The 23,090-nt window shown below is 40.6% G+C and overlaps 1 protein-coding gene across 4 annotated transcripts in view; it reads left to right on the forward strand.

The window, feature by feature from the left end:
- LOC130917694 (neuroblast differentiation-associated protein AHNAK-like) overlaps window positions 1-18,291 on the forward strand; it is a 56,253-nt gene extending 37,962 nt beyond the window's left edge. For 2 of the 4 annotated variants that reach the window (XM_057839337.1, XM_057839340.1), the window contains exons 8-9: window positions 2,721-13,165; window positions 15,435-18,291. In XM_057839337.1, coding sequence (XP_057695320.1) covers window positions 2,721-13,165; window positions 15,435-15,682 — 10,693 coding nt within the window. In that variant the 3' untranslated portion in view covers window positions 15,683-18,291. Of the gene's footprint in view, window positions 1-2,720; window positions 13,166-15,351 lie in introns of all 4 variants that reach the window. The other 2 variants (XM_057839338.1, XM_057839339.1) reach the window with 2 other exon arrangements.
- The last annotated feature ends 4,799 nt before the right edge of the window (window positions 18,292-23,090 follow it).

A 23,090-nucleotide genomic window follows, 5' to 3' on the forward strand; every position in this document is an offset into this window, starting at 1 on the left:
AACACAGACAAGACTGAAAAAGCAGTTTCTGCTCTTGCACCCCTCTTTAAAAGAAACTGCTGTATTTTAAGCCAAAAGAACTGTTGTGTTTGATAGAACAATATAGATGCTGCCATAGCAGATTCATGGTGCACTAAGCCTCCAAACTATTTTTAATTTGTCCGTTTTACCCTGAAAACCCCCGTTTACAGACGTCGCGCAACCACTTTTGTTTCAACCTAGCCATAAAAAAAAGGTAAGTAATTATATTTATTATTCAAAATGTCTGTAATTTTTAGCTTAGAATCATTAATTGATGTCCCATATTTAGTTTAAAAAAAAAAACACTTAAAAAAATTATTCACTCGCATATTTTAAACTTTTAAACAAATTACGTCACAATGAAAAATTTGGCGTCTGTAAAAAAGTCACGGATATCTACCTCATAACAATCGCTTAATTGTATATTTTTTTTGTTACTGTTGCATTTTCCCTGATATGTTAGATGATAAATCGATCCAAACAAAAAAATTTGAAAAATAACATTTAAAAGGGTAACTATATGAAAAAGAAAATCTCAACCACTCCTTGTTGTCTGCGATTTCTGCATCGCGATCCTTGTTATATCACCATGTTTCACCCATAAAATAAAAATAAAAAATCCGGCTGTGGCCATTCACAGCTGTGTCTTGACACTCGGTGATACAGTTGTGGTCAAAAGTTTACATACACTTGTGAAGAACATAATGTCATGGCTCTCTTGAGTTTCCAGTTATTTCTACAACTCTGATTTTTCTCTGATAGAGTGATTGGAACAGATACTTCTTTGTCACAAAAAACATTCATGACGTTTGGTTCTTTTATGACTTTATTATGGGTGAACAGAAAAAAGTGATCAAATCTGCTGGGTCAAAAATATACATACAGCAGCGCTAATATTTGGTATAATGTCCCTTGGCCATTTTCACTTCAATTAGGCGGTTTTGGTAGCCATCCACAAGCTTCTGGTTGAATCTATGACCACTCCTCTTGACAGAATTGGTGCAGTTCAGTTAAATTTGATGGCTTTCTGACATGGACTTGTTTCTTCAGCATTGTCCACAAGTTCTCAATGGGGTTTAAGTCAGGACTTCGGGAAGGCCATTCGAAAACCTTAAATCTAGCCTGATTTAGCCATTCCATTACCACTTTTGATGTGTGTTTGGGGTCATTGTCCTGTTGGAACACCCAACTGCACCCAAGACCCAATCTTCAGGCTGATGACGTTAGGTTATCTTGAAGAATTTGAAGGTAATCCTCCTTCTTCATCATCCCATTTACTCTCTGTAAAGCACCAGTTCCACTGGCAGCAAAACAGCCCCACAGCATAATACTACCACCACCGTGCTTGACGGTAGGTATGGTGTACTTGGGGTTAAAGGCCTCAACTTTTCTCCTCCAAACATATTGCTGGGCATTGTGGCCAAACAGCTCGATTTTTGTTTCGTTTGACCACAGAACTGTCCTCCAGAAGGTCTTATCTTTGTCCATGTGATCAGCAGCAAACTTCAGTCGAGCCTTAAGGTGCCGCTTTTGGAGCAAGGGCTTTCTTCTTGCACGGCAGCCCCTCAGTCCATGGAGATGCAAAACACGCCTGACTGTGGACACTGACACCTGTGTTTCAGCAGCTTCTAATTCTTGGCAGATCTGCTTTATGGTGATTCTCGGTTGAATCTTCACCCTCCTGACCAATTTTCTCTCAGCAGCAGGCGATAGCTTGCGTTTTCTTCCTGATCGTGGCAGTGACAAAACAGTGCCATGCACTTTATACTTACAAACAATTGTTTGCACTGTTGCTCTTGGGACCTGCAGCTGCTTTGAAATGGCTCCAAGTGACTTTCCTGACTTGTTCAAGTCAATGATTCGCTTTTTCAGATCCAAGTATGTATATTTTTGACCCAGCAGATTTGATCACTTTTTCTGTTAACCCATAATAAAGTCATAAAAGAACCAAACTTCATGAATGTTTTTTGTGACAAAGAAGTATCTGTTCCAATCACTCTATCGGAGAAAAATCAGAGTTGTAGAAATAACTGGAAACTCAAGAGAGCCATGACATTATATTCTTCACAAGTGTAAACTTTTGACCACGACTTTACATGCTACATGGAGTTTTTAGATCGAAACATGGTATGTACGCGATCATATCTCGTTAAAATCATGGCGTCTTTAATTCTGCTCTCGTTTTTTTTTCTAATATGCCCTCCTGTTTAAAATTTTGCTTTCCCCCCAAAATTGAGATTTTAAGATTTCCAATGATGTATCACACGTGCATATCGGACAATTTTGAAATTTGGCCAAATTGGGGGTCTCAGAGTGGAACTTCAAGTCACATGAGTGTTTTCCGCCATATATATATATATACATATATATATAAATTGTCATAAATTTGAAAATAAAAATACAACAAATATCTTTTTTAATTCTTTCAATGCCATTGACAATGCAGGATGTCCAATCATGTGGCTCTTTTTCAGCCTTCTGCTGCGAATTGAAATGAATTTGTCACAAGATATTTTTTCATTCTTTCAATGCCATTGACAATGCTGGATATCCAATCATGTGGCTCTTTTTAATCCTTCTGCTGCAAATTGAAATGAGTTTGTCACAAGCAGACCTCCAATCTATGCGAACAGTTTCTAGCAATGTATTTTTTCCCCTTTTTTTGTGTCAGTTTTCATGCAAACGTAATCTTCTCTTAGATTTCCTCGGATGAAGACGAAAGGTCAGAGTGGAGGAAAAGAGGACAGTGGAAGACTGGAGGCAAAGGGGAAGTTTTCACCAGCTGAGATTCCTGGAGCCAAAGTGAAAGCCAAAGGAAAAGCTCCCAAGTTTGGAATCAACTTGCCTGTGAGCAAGGATGCCAAGTCTGTATCGGTGGAACTGGAGAAGCCGGACGTTAACATCCCGCCGCCATCTTTAGAGTTCAGTCTGCCTGCTGCGAAAGTTGTGGATGTGGAGTTGGGGGGACCGTCGTTGAGTTCCCCGGATGTGGAGTTCGCGCTCCCTTCCAGCAAAGCTGCTGCATCTTTGCCCGCTGGAAAGGTGGAAATTAAAGCTCCAAAAATTGAAATCAAAGGAGGAGATGCTGAAGTTGACATAGAAAAAGGCAAAAGTGACGGAAAACTACGAATGCCAAAGTTGAAACTTCCCAAAATGCGACTCTCGCGTCATTTGGATGAAATTGACGACGACAAAGGGAAGGTCACAGCAAAAGCAGACATTAGTATTCCGAAAGTGGAAATAACAGGGGGCGTTCCATCATTTCAAAAGCCTTCTGTTGACATCTCTTTACCAAAAGTCAAAGGAAAAACTGACATCAATGTAAAAACGACAATCAAGAAACCTGCAATAGACATTTCTGTGCCGGATGTAGAGCTGTCTGTTGGGAGACTTCCAGATGAAGTGGAGGGCACTTTCAAAGGACAAGAAATATCGATGCCTGCACATGATATTTCATTACCAACGATGGAATCCCCTGAACTGGATGTTGAGGGCACAGAAAGCAGAAGTAAATTCTGTCTCCCTTCCGCTGATGTTGGAGTAGACATGAGTCATTACATAGGTGGAGATGGAAAGTTCACCTTACCGAATTTTGATGTATCCCAATCACAAAATGTTCAAAGACCAGATGTTGAAGGAAGCTTCAAGTTGCCGAGTGTGGACTTGTCGCTTCCCAAAGGCAAAGAAGTGGACGTTGAGCTGCCAGATGTAGATATTTCTTTACCCAAAGTCAATCTTCCGGAAGGTGATGTCAAACTGAAAGGTCCAAAACTGAAAGGAAGAAAGTTAGAAATGCCAGACATCAATGTCTCACTTCCCAAAGGAAAAGTCGATGGTAGCATTGCTCTTGAAGGCCCTGATATCAAAGGAGGAAAGTTCAAAATGCCAACATTAGATGTTTCATCCCCGAAAGTCAATCTTCCAGAGGGTGGTGTCAAACTGAAAGGCCCAAAACTTAAAGGAGGAAAGATGGAAATTCCAGATGTCGATGTCTCACTTCCCAAAGTTGAGGGTGATTTTGACATTGAAGGAGCAAAGTTCAAAATACCAACAGTTGATGTTTCTTTACCAAAAGTCGATCTCCCAGAAGGTAGTGTTAAATTAATAGGTCCAGAGGTCAAAGGAAGAAAGCTGGAAACACCTGACGTTGATGTCACAATTCCAAAAGTTGAGGGTGATATTAATCTTCAAGGTCCAGGCGTCAAAGGAGGAAAGATCAAAATTCCAAAATTTGATGTTTCTTTACCAAAGGTCAGTCTTGTGGAAGGTGGAGTTAAACCAAAAGGTCCACATATAAAAGGAAAAATGGAAATTCCAGATGTTGATGTCTCGCTTCCCAAAGTTGAGGGTGATTTTGAAATAAAAGGCACTGATGTGGAAGGGGGAAAGTTCACAATGCCAACTTTTGATGTTTCTTTCCCAAAAGTCAGTCTATCAGAAAGTGATGCTAAATTAAAAGGTCCAGAAGTCAAGGGAGGAAAGATAGAAATGCCTGATATCGATGTCTCACTTCCCAAAGGAAAATTTGAAGGCGGTGTTGAGTTTGAAGGCCCTAATTTTAGAGGAGGAAAGCTCAAAATGCCAACATTTGATGTTTCTTTACCAAAAGTTAATTTTCCAGAGGGTGGTGTCGAACTAAGAGGTCCTGATTTCAAAGGAAAAATTAAAATTCCAGAAGTTGATGTCTCAGTTCCAAAGGGTGAAGGAGATTTTGATATTCAAGGCCCCGATGTCAAAGGAGGAAAGTTCAAAATGCCGACGTTGGATATTTCTTTACCAAAAGTCAGCCTTCCAGAAGGCGGCGTTAAATTAAAAGATCCAGTATTCAAGGGAGGAAAGATGGAAATGCCAGATGTTGATGTCACACTTCCCAAAGTTGAGGGTGATTTTCATCTACAAGGCCCTGATGTCAAAGGAGGAAAGTTTAAAATGCCAAAATATGATGTTTCTTTACCAAAAGTCAATCTTCCAGAAGGAGAAGTTCAACTGAAAGGTCCACAAAAAATGGAAATGCCAGACATTGATGTCTCAGTTCCAAAAGTTAAGGGAGGTTTTGACATTAAAGGCCTTGATGTCAAAGGAGGAAAGTTCAAAATGCCAACACTGGATGTTTCTTTGCCAAAGGTTAGTCTTCCAGAGGGAGGTGTCAAACTCAAAGGCCCAAAAATCAAAGGACAGATCGAAACTCCAGAAGTTGATGTCTCCGTTCCGAAGGTTGAGGGAGCTTTTGATCTTGAAGGCCCTAATATAAAAGGAGGAAAGTTCCAAATACCACCATTAGATGTTTCTTTGTCAAAGGTTAGCCTTCCAGAAGGTGGGGTCCAACTAAAATGTCCTGAATTCAAGGGAAAAATGAAAGTTCCAGATGTTGATGTCTCAGTTCCAAAGGTTGAAAGAGATTTTGACTTTGAAGGCCCTGATGCCAATGGAGGAAAATTCAAAATGCCAACATTGGATGTTTCTTTACCAAAAGTCAGTTTTCCAGAAGGTGGTGTTGAATTTAAAAGTACAGAATTCAAGGGAGGAAAATTGGAAATGCCAGACATTGATGTCACACTTCCCAAAGTTGAGGGTAATGTTAATCTTCAAGGTCCTAATGTCAAAGGAGTAAAATTCAAAATGCCAACGTTGGATGTTTCCTTACCTAAGGTCAATCTCCCAGAGGGTGACATCAAACTAAAAGGTCCAGAACTTCAGGGAAGAAAGGTCGAAATGCCAGACTTAGATATTTCACTTCCTAAAGGAAAAGCTGAAGGAAAAATAGGAATTGAAGGGCAAGTTGGCAAAGGAGGGAAGTTTCATATGCCTTCTGTCGATCTTTCTCTTCCTAAGATGAAAACTAAAAGTCCAGAGATCAATATTGAAGGCCCCGAATTTAAAGGTGGAAAAGTGTCCGCCCCAGATGTAGCTGTTTCTATTCCAAAGGTTGAAGGTCCTGAAGTTAATCTTCAGAGTCCTGATGTCAAAGGAGGAAAGTTTAAAGTGCCAACTTTCGATGTGTCCTTACCCAAAGTCAGAATCCCTGAAGGCGGTATTAAACTAAAAGGTCCAGAAATCAAAGGAAGAAAGATGGAAATGCCAGACGTTGATGTTTCAGTTCCTAAATTTGAAGGTGATGTTAATCTACAAGGCCCTGATATCAAAGGAGGAAAGTTCAAAATGCCACATTTGGATGTTACTTTGCCAAAAGTCAGTCTTCCAGAGGGTGGTGTCAAACTAAAAGGTCCTGAAATTAAAGGAAAAATGCAAATTCCAGATATTGATGTCTCAATTCCAAATGTTGAGGGAGATTTTGACATTGAAGGCCCTGATGTTAAAGGAGGAAAGTTCAAAATGCCGACATTGGATTTTTCTTCACCAAAAGTAAATCTTCCAGAAGCTGATGTTAAACTAAAAGGTCAAGAGCTTGAGGGATGCAAGATTGAGATGCCAGATTTAGATATCCCCAAAGGGAAAGCTGAAGGACAAATAGGAATTGAAGGGCAAGTTGGCAAAGGAGGAAAGTTTCATATGCCTTCTGTTGATCTTTCTCTTCCTAAAATGACAATTAAAGGTCCAGAGATTAATATTGAAAGCCCTGAATTGAAGAGTGGAAAAGTCACTACTCAGAATGTAAACCTTTCCCTTCCCAAGGTTGAAGATGACCTGAGTCTTGAAGGTCCTGATGTAAAAGGAGGAAAGTTTAAAAGGCCAACCTTTGATTTGACTTTACCCAAAGTCAGTCTTCCAGAGGCTGATCTTAAAATAAGAGGTCCAAAAGTCCAAGGTGGAAAGATGGAAATTCCAGAAACCGATGTCTCATTTCCAAAAGGAAAAATTGATGGGGGATTCACTGTTGAAGGTCCTGATAGCAAAGGAGGAAAGTTCAAATTGCCTACATTGGATGTTTCATTGCCAAAGGTCAACCTCCCAAAGTTTGATCCAGATTTGGAAACGCCAAATATCAAAGGACAAGTTGAAGTGCCAAGTGTAGATATTTCTCTTCCAAAAGGAAAGGTTGAGAGCGATCTTGGCATTGAAGGCCCTCATGTCAAAGAAGGAAAGTTTAAAATGCCACAATTGGATGTTTCTTTGCCAAAAGTGAGTCGTCCGGAGGTTGGTGTCAAACTAAAAGGTGCAGAATTTAAGGGAGGAATGATGGAAATTCCAGACATTGATGTCTCACTTCCCAAAGTTGAGGGTGATCTTGATAATATAGGACTTGAGGGAAAAGGAGCAAAGGTAAAAATGCCAACGTTTGACATTTCTCTGCCAAAGGTTAGCCTGCCAGTGGGAGGTGTCAAGCTGAAAGGTCCTGAACTTGAGGAAAGGAAGATTGAGATGCCAGATTTAGATATTGGATTCCCTAAGGAAAAAGCTGAAGGAAAAATAGGAATTGAAGGGCTTGTTGCCAAGGGGGGAAAATTTCATATGCCCTCTGTTGATCTTTCTCTTCCTAAAATGAAAACTAAAAGTCCAGAGATTAATGTCGAAGGTGTAGAATTTAAAGGTGGAACGGTCCCCACCCCAAATGTAGATTTTTCCCTTCCAAAAGTTGAAGGTGACCTGAGTCTTGAAGGACCTGATGTTAAAGGAGGAAAGATAAAAATGCCAACACTTGATGTTTCTTTACCAATTGTCAATCTTCCAAAGGGTGGTGTAGAACTTAAAGGTCCAGAGCTCAGGGGAGGAAACATGGAAATACCAGACGTCAATATCTCACTTCCCAAGAGAAAAGTTGAGGGTGGTGTGGAACTCGAGGGCCCAAATGTCAAAGGAGGAAAGTTCAAAATGCCTTCATTGGATGTTTCCTTGCCAAAAGTAAATCTCCCAAAAGCTGATTCCCATTTGGAAGCACCAAAAGTTAAAGGAAAAATAGAGAAACCAAGAGTGGATATTTCACTTCCAAAAACAAAATTTGAGGGAGATATTGATATTGAAGGTCCAGATGTAAAAACAGGAAAGTTTAAAATGCCAACAGTTGATGTTTCTTTGCCAGATGTCAAACTTCCAGAGGGTGGGGTCAAAATAAAAGGTCCAGAACTCAAGGGAGCGAAGATTGAAGTTCCAGAAATGGATGTCTCACTTCCTCAAGGACACCTGCCTGCAGGTGTTGATATTGACATCAGAGGAGGAAAGTTTCACATGCCTTCTGTTGACCTTTCTCTTCCTAAAATGAAATCAAAAGGTGCAAATATCAATATCGAGGTTCCTGATGTTAAAGGTGGAAAAGTCACAATGCCGACAGTTGACATTACTCTTCCCAAAGTAGAAGGAGAACTGGATCTTAGCTCCCCTGATCTCAAAGGAGGACAGGTAGAAATGCCAAAAATTGACATTTCTTTACCAAAAGTCAATGTTCCAGAAGGTGGTGTCAAAGGTCCAGAACTCAAAGGAAAGGTTGAAATTCCAGACCTTGATATTTCACTTCCAAAGGTCGAAGGGGATTTTGACTTTGAAGGCCCTGATGTCAAAGGAGGCAAGTTTAAAATGCCTAAACTTGATATGTCTTTGCCAAAGGTCAGTCTTCCAGAGGTTAGTGCCAAACTAAAGGGTCCAGACTTTGAAGGAAGGAAAACTGATGTCTCATTTCCCAAAGTTGAAGGAAATCTGGATGTTGAAAGCCCTGATGTTAGAGGAGGAAAATTCAAAATCCCAACATTTGATGTTTCTTTACCAAAAGTCAACCTTCCTGAAGGGGGTTTTAAACTCAAAGGTGAAGAATTCAAGGGAGGAAAGATGGAAATACCAGACATTGATGTCTCACTTCCCAAAGTTGAAGGTGATGTTAATGTTCAAGGGCCTGATGTCAAGGAAGGAAAATTCAAAATGCCAACGTTGGATGTTTCTTTACCAAAAGTCAATTTTCCAGAGGGTGGTATCAAACTAAAGCGCCCAGAACTCAAGGGAAGAAAGATGGAAATTCCAGACGTTGATATATCACATGAAAAAGGCAAAGTTGAAGCAGGTGTTGATCTTGAAGGTCCTGGCATCAAAGGAGGAAAGTTCAAAATGCCAATAGTTGATGTGTCTTTACCAAAAGCCAATCTTCCAGAGGGCGGTATCAAACTAAAGGGGCCAGAGTTCAGTGGGGGAAAGATTGACATGCCAGACTTTGATATATCATTCCCCAAAGGAAAAGCAGAAGGAGAAGCAGGAATTGAAGGCAAAGTTGGCAAAGGAGGAAAGTTTCACATGCCCTCAGTAGATATTTCCATCCCTAAAGTGAAAACAAAAGGCCCAGAGATCAATTTTGAAGGTCCTGGAAAAGTCACTACGCCAACAATTGATGTTTCTTTACCAAAGGTCAGTGCTCCAGAAGGTGGTGTTAAATTAAAAGGTCCACAAGTCAAGGAAGGAAAGATAGAAATGCCTGATATCGATGTCTCACTTCCCAAAGGAAAAATTGAAGGCGGCCTTGAGCTCGAAGGCACTGATTTTAAAGGAGGAAAGTTCAAAATGACAACGTTGGATGTTTCTTTACCAAAAGTCAATTTTCCAGAGGGTGGTGTCAAATTAAAAGGTCCTGAAATCAAAGGAAAAATGAAAATTCCAGAGGCTGACGTTTCAGTTCCAAAGGTTGAGGGAGATTTTGACATTGAAGGCCCTGATTTTAAAGGAGGAAAGTTTAAAATTCCAAAAATGGATGTGTCTTTACCAAGAGTCAATCTTCCAGAGGGTGGTGTCAAACTAAAAAGTCCTGAAATAAAAGGAAAAAGGAAAATTCCAGAAGTTGACGTCTCGACTCCAAAATGTGAGGGAGATTTTGACATTGAAGGCCCTGGTTTCAAGGAAGGAAAGTTTAAAATTCCAACGTTGGATGTTTCTTTACCAAAGGTAAATCTTCCAGAGGGTGGTGTCAAACTGAAAGGTCCCAAAATCAAAGGAAAAGTGCAAATTCCAGAAGTTGACATCTCTACTCCAAACGTTGAGGGGGGGTTTGACATTGAAGGCCCTGATGTCAAAGAAGGAATGTTCAAAATGCCAACATTGGATGTTTCCTTACCAAAAGTCGATTTCCCAAAGGGGGGGATCAAACTAGAAGGTCCTGAACTCCAGGGAGGGAAGATGGAAATTCCAGACGTTGATGTCTCACTTCCCAAAGTTGAAGGTGATGTTCATCTTAAAGGCCCTGATGTCAAAGGAGGAAAATTCAAAATGCCAACGTTGGATGTTTCTTTACCAAAAGTCAATTTTCCAGAGGGTGGTATCAAACTAAAGAGGCCAGAGTTCAGTGGGGGAAAGATTGACATGCCAGACTTTGATACATCATTCCCCAAAGGAAAAGCAGAAGGAGAAGCAGGAATTGAAGGCAAAGTTGGCAAAGGAGGAAAGTTTCACATGCCCTCAGTAGATATTTCCATCCCCAAAATGAAAACAAAAGGTCCAGAGATGAATATCGAAGGTCCCGAATTTAAAGGTGGAGATATCACTATGCCAACGGTTGACATTTCTGATGCAAAATTTGAAGGAGACCTTGGGTTTGAAAACCCTGACTTTAAAGGAGGAAAGATCAACATACCAACAATTGATGTTTCTTTACCAAAGGTCAATATTCCAGAACGTGACGTCAAACTAAAAGGTCCCGAAATCAAAGGAAAAATGAAAATTCCAGAGGTTGATGTCTCAGTTCCAAAGGTTGAGGGAGATTTTGACATTGAAGGCCCTGATATCAAAGGAAGAAAGTTCAAAATGCCAACGTTGGATGTATCATTACCAAAGGTCAATATTCCAGAGGGTGCCGTCAAACTAAAAGGTCCTGAAATCAAAGGAACAATGAAAATTCCAGAGGTTGATGTCTCAGTTCCAAAAGTTGAGGGAGATTTTGACATTGAAGGTCCTGGTGTCAAGGGGGGAAAGTTCAAAATGCCAGCATTGGATGTTTCATTACTAAATGTCAATCTTCCAGATAGTGGTGTTAAGCTAAAAGGTCCAGACCTTGAGATGAGGAAGATCGACATGCCAGACATCGATGTCTCATTTCCTAAAGGAACAGCGGGAGGACAAATAGGAATTGAAGGCCAAGTTGGTAAAGGAGGAAAGTTTCATATGCCCTCTGTCGATATTTCTCTTCCTAAGATTAAAACAAAGGGACAAGACATAGATGTTGAAGGTCCTGGTATTAAAGGTTCCTTTCCCAAAATAAAATCTCCAGGAGTAGACGTCAGTTTGGAAGGCCCTGGTGTAAAAGTTGCCACCCCATCAATGGCAGGAGAAGTTTCAGTCGAAGGTTCCCATAAACGTGGCACAGTCAAACTTCCGACTGTTGACATCTCAGCTCCGAAGGTGGATCTTGACTTTGGCCTCACCAAACCAAAAGGTGATGATGTGGAAGTTGCGCTTCTGAAGGCTGAAGGAAGCAGGCCTTCTTCTGGGGGAAGTTTTGAATTGCCTAATGTCTCACTGAAAGTCCCCAGTTTTACTCTTCCTAGGTTTAGTGGAAAGCGCAAAAGTGGTCATTTGGAGGTGTCCGGACAAAGCTCTGAAGGTGACATTTCTCTCGGGGCGCCATCAATTGAGTTGGACAGCAGAGTCAAAGGGAAACAAGCTCAACTCAAAAAGCCCCACTTTGGAGTATCCAAAACAGATGCAGATGTGTCTGTGTCTTGTCCTGAATTAGATGTCAATGTAAAACAGGGAGACGCGGACATTCCTAAACCAAATACCAATGCTGATGTGGAAAGTAAAGGTCGATTCCATGCACCTGATGTCACTATCAAATTCCCAAAATTCTCCATGCCAGGATTTGCTTCAAAAGATTTAGGAAAGTCAAGTGATGACTTTGAAGCTAAGGCGAAAGCCAAGATGCCCTCAGTTGAGCTATCACTTCCTGCCACTAAATCACCAGAATTGGAGGTTCTTCTCCCAAAAGCAGAGTTGGACATTTCAGAAGGTGACCTGAAAATTCCCAAAAAGCCTGTGATTGACGTGTCTGTTCCCAAAGTAGATCTGGCTGTCCCACTTCCTAAAACTGACAAAGGTGGTTCACATGTGAAGGGAGAACATACAGGTCTGAAACTGAAAATGCCAAGACTCGATATCAAAGGTCCAACTGGAGATCCTGAGCTGGACGTGCGACTTCAGAAAGGAGAGACTATGGTGGAAGTATCTGACTTAGAAACCAATAGCAAAATGAAAGAGCCCAAAGTCAAGGGTACAAAGTTCAATATTGGAATGCCAAAAAAGAAAAATGGTGGCGGTGTAAAAGTTGAGCACAAAATAACTAAAACTGGTATCTATGGTCCAACATCCACAAGCCACAATGGACACAAAGACGGAAACATTAATGTCCAAATACCCAGTCTTACATTACCAAGTGGAAGTATACAAAGCAAAGAAGGTTCAGCAGAATGTGGTCTCCCATCGTCATCTACTACAGTCCCCAGAATTCCAGACATCGATTTTGATATTGGCACAGCACAGGACGAAGAAGAGGAAAAATCAGGCAAGAAGATAAAAATCCCCAAGTTTGGTGTTCCGCTACCATCCCTTTCTTCCCCGGAAGGTCGGCTGGAGATCTGTGGAACGGAGAGCAAATACGAGGGCCCCAAGGTTCCCAAAGTAAAGAAAGCAGTTTTTGTTTTGGTGAACCCCCCTCAAACTGACGATGTAACTTTATATACAGATGACGCCAAGGTGAAGATTCCAAAGTTCCAAACAAAGTCCACAGAAACACCAAAGTCAGGTGACGTTCCACTCAAGGGAGAATGTCCAAGTTCACGGTTCCACTTTGAGAAAGATTCAAGTCCTCACATGGGCTACAAAGTTGATGACGTGGCAGCGAGTGGAAAAGTCAAACTTCCAAAGGTAGAATTCACTTCTCCTTATGGCAAGAAACCTGCAGGTGACACCAACTTGGAAATAACAACCAGATTTGGAAAACCTTCATTATCAGGGAAAGACACTAAAGGGCTCCATATAAAACCAGGCAAGGTCTCATTTGGAGATTTTCCTGAGGAGTCTTCAACGGAAGTGGTCTCACACCACTCCAGAACGGAAAGGCTTGAACGTGACATCTCTGGATCGCCAGATGATTTTACCATGAAATTCAGCTCGACAAAGGTTCAATCCTGGAGCGAGGAAGACACTAGAGGAGACATCCAAGGGAGAAATTCTCCTCCGTGGTCCAAGGCCCCCAAATTCACCCTCAAGCCACACTCCACAGGTAAGCCCTTGTTTCTTACCTTGAACACAGTTGTTGTCATGACTAGTTACTTCTGCCAGTGGGTAAACCTAAGGAAGGTGAAAGTTATCTATTCGGTTCCGTATGTCTGTTTATCTTTATGTTTGTGTTCTAGATAACTCAGGGGATTAAGGTTTTATTATCAAACTTGCAGAATATGTTAGTAATATGAAACATAAGTGGTGATTAAATTTGGGGCATTGAGTCAAAGGTCACAGAGGTAAGAAAAGGAATTATACGATATCTTGATAACAGATTAGACTATTTAAACCAATTTGCAGGGTTGTTGATTCATAAGAACAGAAAGACTAGTGGGGCATGAGAGGGGTGCCCACGCTACCAAATTTGCCAATGCGTAGGCAGTGGTATTCTTTTTCAGAGTGCCCCCCTAGTTTTGTCTTTTTATAAAACCACACTTGGACACCAAACAATAAACTGTATACAGTGGGGCAAATAAGTATTTAGTCAACCAGCAACTGTTCAAGTTCTCCTACTTGAAAAGATTAGAGAGGCCTGTAATTGTCAACATGGGTAAACCTTAACCATGAGACAGAATGTCGGGAAAAAAAACTGAAAATCACATTGTTTGTTTATTAAAGAATTTATTCCTAAATTAGAGTGGGAAAAAAGTATTTGGTCACCTACAAACAAGAAAGATTTATGGCTGTCAAAGAGGTCTAACTTCTTCTAACGAGGTTTCACTCATTATCTGTATTAATGGCACCTGTTTTAACTCATTATTGGTATAAAAGACACCTGTCCACAACTTCAGTCAGTCTTACTCCAAACTCCACTATGGCCAAGACCAAAAAGCTGTCGAAGGACACCAGAGACAAAATTGTAGACCTGCACCCGGCTGGGAAGACTGAATCTGCAATAAGTAAAATGCTTGGTGTAAAGAAATCAACTGTGGGAGCAACTAATAGAAAATGGAAGATATACAAGACCACTGATAATCTTCCTCAATCTGGGGCTCCATGCAAGATCTCACCCGTGGCGTCAAAATCATAACAACAACGGTGAGCAAAAATCCCAGAATCACACAGGGGGACCTAGTAAATGACTTACAGAGAGCTAGGACCACAGTAACAAAGGCTACTATCAGTAAAACAATGCACTGCCAGGGACTCAAATCCTGCACTGCCAGACGTGTACCCCTGTTGACGAAAGTACACATCCAGGCCCGTCTGCGGTTCGCTAGAGAGCATTTGGATGATCCAGAAGAGGACTGGGAGAATGTGTTATGGTCAGATGAAACCACAATAGAACTTTTTGGTAGAAACACAGGTTCTAGTGTTTGGAGGAGAAAGAATACTGAATTGCATCCGAAGAACACCATAACCACTGTGAAGCATGGGTGTGGAAACATCATGCTTTGGGGCTGTTTTTCAGCAAAGGGACCAGGACGACTGATCTGTGTAAAGGAAAGAATGAATGGAGCCATGTATCGAGAGATTTTGAGTGAAAATCTCCTTTCATCAGCAAGAGCATTGAAGATGAGACGTGGCTGGGTCTTTCAGCATGACAATGATCCCAAACACACAGCCAGGGCAACAAAGGAGTGGCTTCGTAAGAAGCATTTCAAGGTCCTGGAGTGGCCTAGCCAGTCTCCAGATCTCAACCCCATAGAAAATCTGTAGAGAGAGTTGAAAGTCCGTGTTGCCCAACGACAGCCCCAAAACATTACTGGTTTAGAGGAGATCTGCATTGAGGAATCGGCCAAAATACCAGTGTGTGGAAAGCTTGTGAGGAGTTACAGAAAATGTTTGGCCTCCGTTATTGCCAACAAAGGGCTGACATAATAAAGTATTGAAATGAACTTTTGGTATTGACCACTTATTTTCCACCATGATTTGCAAATAAATTCTTTAAAAATCAAACAATGTGATTTTCTGTTTTTTTTTTTTTTTTCACATTCTGTCTCTCATGGTTGAGGTTTACCCATGTTGACAATTACAGGCCTCTCTAATATTTTCAAGTGGGAGAATACGCACAATTAGTGGTTGACTAAATACTTATTTGGCCCACTGTATTTGACATTTATGTACAGTATGTATGGATTCAGGACCATGAGAGAAAGTGATTACCTTCCATTATAGTGTATGTTCAGACTTTGTGTTTCCTTGCTTATGAATTGTCCCATCTTGTTTTGTCTTTCTGCTATAAAGACTAACCTTCCCTTCCGTCTTTCATGCTCCTCTCGCTGTTTTCCTTCCTCACCTCCTGTTCTTTTGGCCTGACCTCCTGGCAGGCTTCCTGCAGATCACGCCGGAGGGGTCTCCTCAGGCTCAGCGGCTAGGAGAGCTGGGAGGTGAGGCCGTCTCGGGCTCATTCTGCCTGCGCACCTCCGACGTCACAACAAGAGAAGTGTCCTCACTGGGGGGAGGAGCCTCAGTTACCATGGTGACAACGACCACCAGGACGACGCGGCACGCCAAATCAACTGGGACGACTGCGGGAGACCCGGTGGGGACCACTCAGCCGCCATCAGACCTCTGAGGCGCCGGACACACCTGCAAAATAGAGGTTTTCATTATGGTACAGACAATCCCCAATTTAGGAACAAGTTAGGCTCCCGAAGGCTGTTCGCCAAGGATTTTTAAACTTTTTGTCATTTTTCTATTGTCACAACATGTTAGTTAGCATCTGTTTTTGTTCTTGTGATGTTGTTTCTCTAAAACCTAGTTTAACAATGAGTATTGTAATCATATAATGTACTCATGTAATTATAGACCTGCTGTACACGTACTATATGTAAATTGTCTTTGGCACAAGATCAGGGGCGTCCAAAGTAATCCAAAAATGGCTTCAGTGGATAAAGGTTTTCATTGCAACCGATCAAGAGGACACCTTTTCAAGAATGTTATGTCTTACAACTTAGTGTAATCAGTTAATTGCAATTGGGCGATGCTTGCATCAGCAGAAGTCTCATTGGTTAGACTGTCTATGCTGGATTGGTTGGAACTAGGGCTGTCAAACGATTAAAATTTTTAATCGAGTTAATTACAGCTTAAAAATTAATTAATCGTAATTTATCGCAATTCAAAACATGTATAAAATATGCCATATTTTTCTGTAAATTATTGTTGGAATGGAAAGATAAGACACAAGACCGATATATACATTCAACATACGGTACATAAGTACTGTATTTGTTTATTATAACGATAAATCAACAAGATGGCATTAACATTATTAACATTCTCTTAAAATGATTCATGGATAGAAAGACTTGTAGTTCTTAAAAGATAAATGTTAGTACAAGTTATAGAAATTTTATACTAAAACCCCTCTTAATGTTTTCGTTTTATTCAAATTTGTAAAATTTTCAATCAAAAAATAAACTAGTAGCTCGCCATTGTTGATGTCAATAATTACACCATGCTCACTCATTGTGCTCGAACCCATAAAATCATTTGGACCCAAGCGCCAGCAGAGGGCGCCAAAAAACAAGTAACAAGCGGACATTACACTGCTGTCATGTTTAATCTGTTTGATCGGGGCATGTGCGTTAATTGCGTCAAATATTTTAACGTGATTAATTTTAAAAATTCATTACCGCCCATTAATGCGATAATTTTGACAGCCCTAGATGAAACAAAAACCAGAGGTCCTGTTTTGGATATTATGAAAAGTGCGCTGAATTGAATAAAATTCATATATTCATCTATGCTGTAAAAATCCAGAAAAAAAATCACTTAAAAATCTATGGAGTGGATGTGCGAAAAATGAACTGTATTATAGCGAAGGTGACTTCAAAACACAATTTAACACTAAAGTGTTTACAAGTTTGAAAGTAATTGGAATGTTCATAAGTAGGGGAGTGTCTGTATACATTGGAAAACTCAAGCAAGCAGCATTATTAGCAGAGTAATATATATTTACTTTTTCATCTCTAACTGTGCCATTTTTTCTTACTGGATCTCCAAGTGTGTTAGTGTAGTTTGGAGTTATTTTCAAGATTTTACACAGTATGTCAAAGAGATTTTTTTTGTGGAGCAATTTCATTGTAGTTGTAGTTACATTTGACAGAACTACCAAAGAACGATGTAAATACAAGTATGTCCCATGTGGTTATAATTCATTCGATAGAAAGAAGTAGAAAGGTTTGTCACTTTGGTTTGTGTCTTTGAGGCTTCTTTGGGATTTTGGCACATTTTGTATTTTTAGATCAGCAGTCATGCTTTGAAAAAATCTCTAACCTGTAAAAAAAAAGTTCATTTGTCCAAACTGCTGTTGTTGTAGTTCATATCTGTATTTCGATCATATTTTCGCAGCTTCTGGCTAAATTTGAATGCATCCTTCACAGTTAGATTGATCGCTTTCCCTGGTCATTACAAATGAATTGCTTGTACGTCCGTGTAGTGTATATATAGCTCACTCCATATTTGCAACTTAAATAGTGTTTCTTAGAGTACAAATTACTGTTTTTAGTAGATTCTGAAAAACAGAAAACATCTGATCACACAGGTTGTTCCCATTTCCTTTGACACATTTGATATTGTATAAGCATTTATATTTTTGATTTTGGTTGCTGTGCCTGTTTTGCAGGTGAAATTTAAATTTTACTACACATTTTTTCAAATGCTGGATGAAGAGTATATGTCAGTACACACTGAAACGTTTGTCTGTGTAGAAACAATGAATTTATTAGTTTGAACTTGTTTATGTGCTAAATGTTGCGTTGTCACAACTGTATTGAAGAGACTGTTGGTGAAGAGGTTAAATAAAAATGTATTCATTTTAAGCATCATGTATATTTCAATGACAGTGTAAAAGGCTGCAACACTGGTGTGATTCAAAACAAACGTCACTAAATATTTAACTAGCAAGCAGATGTGGCGGCTCTACAGAATTCAAATGGCCCAACAAATGATATACACATGAGTACCCTTAGCACAGCTAGCAAATATATATATGGCGAAAAACACAGACAAGGCTGAAAAAGCAGTTTCTGCTCTTGCACCCCTCTTTAAAATAAACTGCTATATTTTAAGCCGAAAGAACTGTTGTGTTTGATAGAACAACATGTCTATATGTTGCCATAGCAGTTTCATGGCGCATTAAAGAGCATACGACAGGAGAAACAAAAGTCTCAAATGGCATTATTATGTGAATTAGAATCATATTTTGAGACGATTCGACTATATACAACAATTTAGCAAAGCGCAGATGACGAGAAATTAGTCTTTTGATCTGCCGGTTGGCCACGCCTTCCATTATAGGGCTTTAGCGTCCCCAACAGGTGGATGACGTCAGCGCGAGACTGTGCTCATCGGTTTTACTATTCTGCCCATTGAGGGGGAATTATTCAGAACGAGGAAAACGCGACGAAGAGAGCCGCAAAATGTCATTGTTTCAGTCTCTCTACTCCAATATTTTTACAGAATATTCTTTTTATCCAAGTATTTTTTTCCCCAATAGCTATATAAATGGCTTGAGAAGGACCAGTCAGCCCGTCGAGGGGGAACTATTCACAACAAGGAAAACGCGACAAAGAGAGCTGCAAAATGTCATTGTTTCTGTCTCTTTACTCAATATTTTTACAGAATATTCTTTTTATCCAAGTATTTTCCACAATTGTATAATAAATGTCATGGTCATGACAGATAACAGTCTTGTGCTAAATGGAATATGAAATAATAAAAATGCATTTATTCAGGACGACATGGCAAAATTACTCCTTAATGGTCAAAACTGTTGACTTCCCCTTTACTGTCACACCTCCCGAATGATATTTTATGACACCTAAATCGGACATATGTCATTTCCCTTCCCTTCCCGGCTTCGGAGAATGTAAACAAACCAAGAGGCGTGACAGCTAGCCGACATGCTAACCCGAACCGAGTGATGTTTCAAAGTCTTCGAAGCGGAAAATCACACATAACTAGCCCGGATTATTTGACATGACGACTGGGTTGTCGATTGTCTTCGCGGATCGGCAAACCGCCCGCCGGAGAGAAATTTACAGTCCGTTCCCCGGAGGAGGGTGGCTGCAGTTGTTGTGCAGCTAACGTGCTGCTATTGTGCATGAGGAGAGCTTTTTACATGCCTATCAATGATCAAACGTAAGTAGTCCTTTATTTAAAGAAAGTTTGTAGTGTTTACCAATCCAGTCCAATGGTCCCACAGTAGTTGGGCTTGTTTTGGCCAATATCCACGGTGAATGGGAACCTTTTAAAACCCCAAAAAGGCGCATACGCCTCTCCCTCATACAGAATGATTTTTCTGCAGCCGTTTGGCTGGCGTGATGCAAAAAATAAACGTATTAATCCGCATAATCAGCTGAATCTTTCATCCTCATACACAACAGTACGCCGTATAGTGAAGAGGACGCCTTCTCCCGTACACGTCACAGCGCCCTCCTCCTCAATGCAAGACCGAAGCCGGAAGTCACTCATTTTCATGCAGGGGATTTAAAAAACTCAATAAATATAGCGATCGCTTCCACACACATCCAAGCGGTCCATATCATTCAGGAGCATAAAATACCGCGTGTATTATGAAATAAACATGCTTTTTTCGTGTCACATTCACTTTAAGCCCCCGAGAATTTTTTTAATTTGTCCGTTTTACCCTGGAGACCTGGAGACGTTTACAGACACCACGAAACCGCTTTTGTTTCAACGCAGTCATAAGAAGAAGTAATTATATTTATTATTCGAAATGTCTGTCATTTTGAGCTTAGCATAATTAATTGATGTCTAATATTTAAATAAATAAATAAAAAACACTTTAAAAAGTTATTCACTTATATGTCACAATGAAAAAAAGTGTCTGTAAATAAATCACAGTCTACCTTATAACTATCACTTAATTGTTTTTTTGTTTTTTTTGTTACTGTCGCATTTTCCCCAATATTTTAGATGGTGAATAATCAATCCAAACAAAGAAAAATTGGGGAAAAAAAGTTTAAAAGGGTAAATATATGAAAAAGAAATCTGGACACTCCTTGATGTCTGCGATTTCTGCATCGCGACCCTTGTTATATTACCATGTTTCACCCATAAAATCCCCCCCCCAAATCCGGCTCTGGCCATTCACAGCTGTGTCTTGACACTCATTGATACATGCTACACAGAGTTTTTGGATTGAAAAGAGGTCAGTACGCGATAATATCTTGTTAAAATTATGCTCTTTCATGCTCTCTCCTCCAGTTAGGGTTTCGCTGTTTAAATTTTTTATTTTTATTTTTTTTTAAAGCCCTCCTGTTCAATTCCCCCCCCCAGAAAATTGAGATTTGAAGCTTTCCAATGATGTATCACACATGCATATAGGACAATTTTGAAATTTAGCCAAATTGGACTTCAAGTCACCTGAGTGTTTTCCGCCATATATATTTATAGAAATGCAAATGTATATGTTTATTATATACAGTGGGGCAAACAAGTATTTAGTCAACCACCAATTATGCAAGTTCACCTACTCGTTCCTCCACTCGTTACCTGTATTAATGGCACCTGTTTTAACTCATTATCGGTATAAAAGACACCTGTCCACAACCTCAGTCAGTCACACTCCAAACTCCACTATGGCCAAGACCAAAGAGCTATCGAAGGACACCAGAGACAAAATTTTAGACCTGCACCAGGCTGGGAAGACTGAATCTGCAATAGGTAAAACGTTTGGTGTAAAGAAATCAACTGTGGGAAAAATTATTAGAAAATGGAAGACATACAAGACCACTGATAATCTCCCTCGATCTGGGGCTCCATGCAAGATCTCACCCCGTGGCGTCAAAATGATAACAACAACGGTGAGCAAAAATCCCAGAACCATACGAGGGGACCTAGTGAATGACCTACAGAGAGCTGGGACCACACAGTAACAAAGGCTACTATCAGTAACACAATGCGCCGCCAGGGACTCAAATCCTGCACTGCCAGACGTGTCCCCCTGCTGAAGCCAGTACACGTCCAGGCTTGTCTGCGGTTCGCTAGAGAGAAACATCATGCTTTGGGGCTGTTTTTCTGCAAAGGGACCAAGACGACTGATCTGTGTAAAGGAAAGAATGAATGGGGCCATGTATCAAGAGATTTTCAGTGAAAATCTCCTTCCATGAGCAAGGGCATTGAAGATGAGACGTGGCTGTGTCTTTCAGCATGACAATGATCCTAAACACACACCCAGGGAAACAAAGGAGTGGCTTCCTAAGAAGCATTTCAAGGTTCTGGAGTGGCCTAGCCAGTCTCCAGATCTCAACCCCATAGAAAGTCTGTAGAGGGAGTGAAAGTCCGTGTTGCCCAACGACAGCCCCAAAACATCAGTGCTCTAGAGGAGCTCTGCATGGAGGAATGGGCCAAAATACCAGCAACTGTGTGTGAAAAGCTTGTGAAGAGTTATAGAAAAACTTTGGCCAAATTTGCCAATGCGTAGGCAGTGGTATTCTTTTTCAGTGTGCCCCCCTCGTTTTGTCTTTTTATAAAACCGCACTTGGACACCAAACAATAAACTGTATACAGTGGGGCAAATAAGTATTTAGTCAACCACCAATTGTTCAAGTTCTCCTACTTGAAAAGATTAGAAAGGCCTGTAATTGTCAACATGGGTAAACCTCAACCATGACAGACAGAATGTCGAAAAAAAATGAAAATCACATTGTTTGTTTTTAAAAGATTTTATTCCTAAATTAGAGCGGGAAAAATGTATTTGGTCACCTACAAACAAGAAAGATTTATGGCTATCAAAGAGGTCTAACTTCTTCTAACGAGGTCTAACGAGGCTCCACTCATTACCTGTATTAATGGCACCTGTTTTAACTCATTATCGGTATAAAAGACACCTGTCCACAACTTCAGTCAGTCTTACTCCAAACTCCACTATGGCCAAGACCAAAGATCTGTCGAAGGACACCAGAGACAAAATTGTAGACCTGCACCAGGCTGGGAAGACTGAATCTGCAATAGGTAAAATGCTTGTTGTAAAGAAATCAACTGTGGGAGCAATTATTAGAAAATGGAAGATATACAAGACCACTGATAATCTTCCTCGATCTGGGGCTCCATGCAAGATCTCACCCCGTGGCGTCAAACAACTAGAACAAGAACGGTGAGCAAAAATCCCAGAACCACACGGGGGTACCTAGTGAATGACCTACAGAGAGCTGGGACCACAGTAACAAAGGCTACTATCAGTAAAACAATGCGCTGCCAGGGACTCAAATCCTGCACTGCCAGACGTGTCCCCCTGCTGAAGAAAGTACACATCCAGGCCCATCTGCGGTTCGCTAGAGAGCATTTGGATGATCCAGAAGAGGACTGGGAGAATGTGTTATGGTCAGATGAAACCAAAATAGAAGTTTTTGGTAGAAACAGAGGTTCTCGTGTTTGGAGGAGAAAGAATACTGAATTGCATCTGAAGAACACCATACCCACTGTGAAGCATGGGGGTGGAAACAACATGCTTTAGGGCTGTTTTTCAGCAAAGGGACCAGGACGACTGATCTGTGTAAAGGAAAGAATGAATGGGGCCATGTATCGAGAGATTTTGAGTGAAAATCTCCTTCCATCAGCAAGGGCATTGAAGATGAGACGTGGCTGGGTCTTTCAGCATGACAATGATCCCAAACACACAGCCAGGGCAACAAAGGAGTGGCTTCGTAAGAAGCATTTCAAGGTCTTGGAGTGGCCTAGCCAGTCTCCAGATCTCAACCCCATAGAAAATCTGTGGAGGGAGTTGAAAGCCCGTGTTGCCCAACGACAGCCCCAAAACATTACTGGTCTAGAGGAGATCTGCATGGAGGAATGGGCCAAAATACCAGTGTGTGGAAAGCTTGTGAAGAGTTACAGAAAATGTTTGGCCTCCGTTATTGCCAACAAAGGGTACATAACAAAGTATTGAGATGAACTTTTGGTATTGACCAAATACTTATTTTCCACCATGATTTACATATATTTTTTTTAAAAAT

The sequence above is a fragment of the Corythoichthys intestinalis genome, chromosome 6 (assembly GCF_030265065.1).
Source record: "Corythoichthys intestinalis isolate RoL2023-P3 chromosome 6, ASM3026506v1, whole genome shotgun sequence".
Taxonomy (NCBI): Eukaryota; Metazoa; Chordata; class Actinopteri; order Syngnathiformes; family Syngnathidae; genus Corythoichthys; species Corythoichthys intestinalis.